At 42.3% G+C, this 5,099-nt stretch overlaps 1 protein-coding gene across 1 annotated transcript; it reads right to left on the bottom strand.

The window, feature by feature from the left end:
* Positions 1-2,973: 2,973 nt before the first annotated feature.
* Positions 2,974-4,301, bottom strand: LOC139721844 (uncharacterized). Its single transcript, XM_071633163.1, has one exon. It carries the CDS (start codon positions 4,294-4,296, stop codon positions 2,974-2,976), a length of 1,323 nt encoding a protein of 440 aa, XP_071489264.1. The 5' UTR covers positions 4,297-4,301.
* Between the last annotated feature and the right edge of the window lie 798 nt (positions 4,302-5,099).

The raw sequence follows: 5,099 nt of genomic DNA, 5'->3' as shown, positions 1-5,099 counted from the left end.
AGATCGCGAAGTTTGGGCCATTCATACGCGCGCAAGAAAGAGTGCGCCGTCCGATTGCTAGTGATTGTGATGTAACAATGCACATCTGTACATGACAATGGCCTCGCGCTTGGAGACACCGCCCGCAAACAGATCGAGAAGTAACGAGAGAAGTTTCGCGGGAAGTTTGCGGTCACACTGGCAAAACTTCGAAACTTTGCGATCTTTTGCCAGTCTGACCGCACCTTATATGTGTATCTTTCTTTGATTGTTAGATGTTTGCATTGTTTTTTTATTTTTAAATCACTGTGCTCCATTCAGGTTTTTCATCAGAGATTCGTTTTAATTTGCTCTTTTGTTTTGTTTGTTTTGTTTTGGGAGGAGGTTGGACCTATATACAATAGAAGTATGGCCTCTTAATTGGGCTCCAGCACTGGTCTTTTGTTTGTTTGTTTGTTTGTTTGTTTGTTTGTTTGTTTGTTTGTTTTTGTCAACTGTAGCTGTCATTGGGCGACATATTGGACAGAATTTACTTCCGAAGCTTACAAGCTTTACCTTTTTATTTTACGCCGAAAACCAACGTTTTGCATTTCATTTGTATTTTTGACTTTTCTGTTTTATTTAATGTGTATTTCGTCTGGTAAACAAAACAAAACAAAGTGAAACTAACACTCGACTCAACTTCACTATGTATACGGTACCCATGCACACGATGACACAACTCCCACCTTTGCAAAAGAAAAAAATAATGGAGAAAGATAATTATTTCTTGCGTCATCAATCATTCAATCGAATTAGCACATTAATTATAAGCAAAACGGAACGGAAGCAAACCTGATTTTGCAATCGCTCACACAAATTGTTCATGTCACACTACAACACCGTTACGTCGTTTCGTACTTTCATGGAAATTAATATGAAAAAAAAGTGTTAAACACTCAAATTTATTTCGAAACTGCGAAGAATCGAAGAATCACAGCTCTCCCATATTTCCAGATGATAATGTTGCAATTACATTATTTTCTTCATCAATGTATACAAGTCGAATTCAAACTGCGGAAATATATTTTTCGCATGAAATACATCATTCCTGATTTCGCCATCACCATGATAACATATCTAATTTCTAAGAACTTCATATTATGCTGATATTGACGAAAAGAACGAACCTTGAAATTGAACAGATGTTGCACAAGCAATCTTCTCACTGAAGGAAAGTAAACTTATTCAGACTGATTAATTATGAAATTTCAATTCCTCTTCTGGAGCCGGGAATGGTAAAAATGCATAAATAATTCACGGATATCTGGGGGGGGGGGGAAGAATCCCAGTTATTCCCCATATATCTGCAAATAAATCATTCCTTCTAAATGACCATGTAGTGACTAGATTATAATTGAATCTTAAGTAGACTGAACCGACTGAATCGCTGGTGCGAATATTGCCAAAATTCAGAATCGCGAATTCCGAATTCAAAGGAAATTGAAATATCGACATGAAATGAGTGAAGAAAAAAAACAATGGTTCTTACGTGGTGTTTAGGCATTTCAAAATTCTTTTGTTTGGAAGAATTCTGGAACAATGATGGAACCAATCATTCATCACGTTTATTACCCCACGTCTACTAGTTCATGTCATGTCAAGTATAATTCACATCAATTTCAGTGTTCGATGAAAGTAAGAGATTATCAGAGAAGAAGGTTGAAGATGACTTATGACAGATTTTTTTTAATCAATTAGATCATACAAATTCATTTGAACAGAGGGTCATTTTTTTTTTAATCTGTCATAGCTCATCTTCATACCTCTGCATCAATAGTCTCTTGCTTTCATTCAACAACATTCTCTTGTTTTCATTTCAACAACAACATTCATTCATCATTCATTTCAACAACATTCTCTTGCTTTCATTCAACAAGCCTTTCCGCCTTAGACTATTAACATAACATTGTCGGAATTTCCAAGCCTAGGTTTGTGTTCCACTTTCATTGTGTCCAACCAAGAATAGCCTGGTGGTAGTGTGGCTCCCCCAAAAAACCGTAGATGACAGATTCGATTCCCTCTCGTCCCCTTTTCTGAACATAGACCAGCAGTTGCGATCTTATAATAACCTCCACCAAGGGAGGAGGTTATGTTTTCGTTACCGTTGGTTTGTGTGTTCGTTTGTTTGTCCGTGTGCAAAATAACTCAAAAAGTAGTTAACGTATTGGGATGAAACTTGCCGGAAAGGTTGAGAATGGCACAAGTAACAAACGATTAACTTTTGGTAGTGATACAAGAATTTTGGGGGAATTCATGAGGGACTTTTTATATTTTGGCAGGTAGGGTCAATAAACTACGAATATTGTTGACACTTTTTACAGAATCACGGTGTTAGCATGAATTTGCCATAAAATATCCAAATACAAACATTTTCAATTTTCGTGCTAGTATGCCGGCTAACAGTTCCTCCGTTTGGTGGATAACAGATATGTATCGACTGCAAAATACAAAACTTTACGCAAAACCAAACTGTATTGCACAATTGAGGATGGATTGACAAATAAAGTTAATGGTCCTGACTTAACAGGACATTCCAACAGTTAAGACTACCTCGTGGTTTTGCTCATTTCAATCAATACATTTGATCCGAAACGCAATCATATTTTAAGAACATAATCAATATATTGAGTGCTGAATTTGCTTTGAAAGAATATTTAGCACACACGATTCTACATAATATCATCGTCACAAATAAAAAAGGGTGATGAATTTTGTGAACACTTCCCTGTGTTCTTTTGTAAAAGAGTGACTTATGAACAAAATCACACTAATTTCCTCTCTCAGTTCACGAGAGTGAAACAATGATTGCTCCTGCTATGTAGGGCAAACGTGGAGTTGATTTATAAATGCAGAGCAGTCGTTCCGTTTAACCCGTTTCCCCTTGCGATCACGAAATCCACGAAGACTTTGCAGAAGTTCCAGAAGGTTCCCATGGGATACGAGTTAAATGTCCTAGCGGCCAACTTTGCCTTTGGAGAAGATTTCGTGTATGCTGAGCTCTCGGTCGAGGTCGACTTCAACTGGATCGCGCCACCGTAGGTACCTAGCTTGCCGCGCCTGTGCGTAGGCGCTGTCGGCATCAGGAAGCATGTGCATTGTCCTCAGCGCGCCGTCGGGTGCGTATCGCTCTTGGTCGAAGGCGATTTCGGGGTTTTTGATAATCTCCTTTACGCGCTTGGCGTCGCGACCTAACACTGCAAGATTTAGTTCGGACTCCGCGCTCTTCTTGGTCGCACCCTGGGCGTTGATTCCGTTGACGATGGCAGCGTTGGGGTCCATTTGCAAAGACTCACGAGGCACGGCATACTTATTCACCTTTGACTCGCTCCGCTCGAGAATGGCTACTTGACTCTGACGACGAATGATGCTAGGGCGACGAGGCGACGACAATGGCATTGCGTTAACGTTGACTTGGGGCAAGCCTTCATCGCTTCGCGTCACTCCGGCATCGAAGTTGGCGTTGACATCCTCTGACATTAATCGCTTCGAGATGGCAAATTTGGCGTCGCTCACGTCAAACTCAGCGAGAGACATACGGTTTCCCTTTCGTCTGTTTTGTGGTGGAAATGTCCCTCTTGTGTCGAGGCCATCCTCCTTAAGATCACCCCATTGGTCTATGGTCGCTGAATCAAGGTCACCACCTTCCATGGATTTACTCTCAAGTCTTACTATTGGTGAGTGCAGTGGAGATCGAGCTGGTGAACGAGCAGGGGATACAGGTGTCAACGACCTGGTGAACTGGTCTACTCTCAATGACAACAGATTTTTCTGTCGTCCCTCGTTCTTTTTGAGCTCCAGGAGTTTCGTGTTGGGGTCGTTCTGCTCGTCTTTCAGTCTCCGCATCTCCAGCTCGTTTTTCAAGGGGCCCGCAAGCCCGATCGCCGGCAGACCCGAGTCCTTCTCCCCGTGACCAGCTGTACTAATGTTCCGCCGCGATCCGTACGGCGACTTTCCCCTCCTATCCGTGTTCGCGGTACCCAACCTCATCTTCGCTCGCGGTTCCTCGACTCCCGAGTCTGAAATCGACCCGAAACGATTCGACAGCATCTTAGCGTTGATGCTGGCGTTGTTGACCCGGCGCTTCGAGGTCCCATGATGTCCCTTCTCTCGTACCCTCTCCAACTCCTGCTGGAGTCGCATCTTCTCTCTCCTGATCGTCATCAAGTGCATTCGCTCGAGATCGCGTCGAGTTTCGGACTCGCGTCGACCGGTTCTCCCGCCCATGGCGGCTCGGTGGCGGAGCATAATATTATCATCACCCGTTGTTGACAACATTGCTATAAAATTATGACGTCAACGCTACGTCTGTCAATGAAGAATGAAGAAGAAGCTGTTTTTGTGCGTAATTTATACGTGGACCTGCAAGATGCACTCAACAAACGAGACAACAGGCAAAGAGCACAAGGTTATATGGATTTATACTTTTCATGTTTCACAAACTTGTTCCAAGTGCGGTTAACTCCTGTTAGTTGAAATCATACAAATGCAATCCACCTTAAGCTATGAACACAAAGGTGAATAAACGGATGTCACTGTGAAATCCTGTCTTGAAATTATAAAACTTTTCCCCCTGGCTGGATGAATATAATAGTTAATCACACATTTGTCGTTTCTGCTTAACTGAAGATTGCACGTCTGATTCAAAATACGGCGAAAGTCCACCCACACGAACTTTAGAAATGTCGAAGCACAGAAGCAGCTTATGTGCATCCAACAGCAACAGGAAAATCAATTGTTTCGCTTCACTTCATCCAAAAGACACAGCCGACTGAAATTTGCGGGCTTCCTCTGTTTCACGAATCCTTTTCGCGGGAATAGACGTCTTTCCGTCTCTTGTTCGAGGATAGCAGACGATTGAAGAGCCCTTTGTTAGAGCACGAAGAACTGAAGAACTCTAACTTCACTCAATTTCTACGGAGAATAGTTAGTCATGGTTTACCGTAGCAAACAAAACGATTCACGCGACTTCGGCAGATGCGACATGCTGCGTGCTGTCTGCCGTGTTGTCTTTTCACGTTTCGTGTTGGCACTAAACTGCAATCGATCGCCGATACTTGCGCCGCATGTCAACAGAGTAT

Source organism: Diadema antillarum, unplaced genomic scaffold (genome assembly GCF_040938485.1).
Source record: "Diadema antillarum isolate AM-2024a unplaced genomic scaffold, OU_Dant_1.0 scf00000151, whole genome shotgun sequence".
Taxonomy (NCBI): Eukaryota; Metazoa; Echinodermata; class Echinoidea; order Diadematoida; family Diadematidae; genus Diadema; species Diadema antillarum.
The sequence above is the reverse complement of the archived record's forward strand: the minus strand, read 5'-3'. Positions and strand labels throughout refer to the sequence as shown.

What these genes read in the sequence shown, in the direction of transcription:
- LOC139721844 (XM_071633163.1), bottom strand. Translation starts at nt 4,296, where the DNA reads ATGTTGTCAACAACGGGTGATGATAATATTATGCTCCGCCACCGAGCC.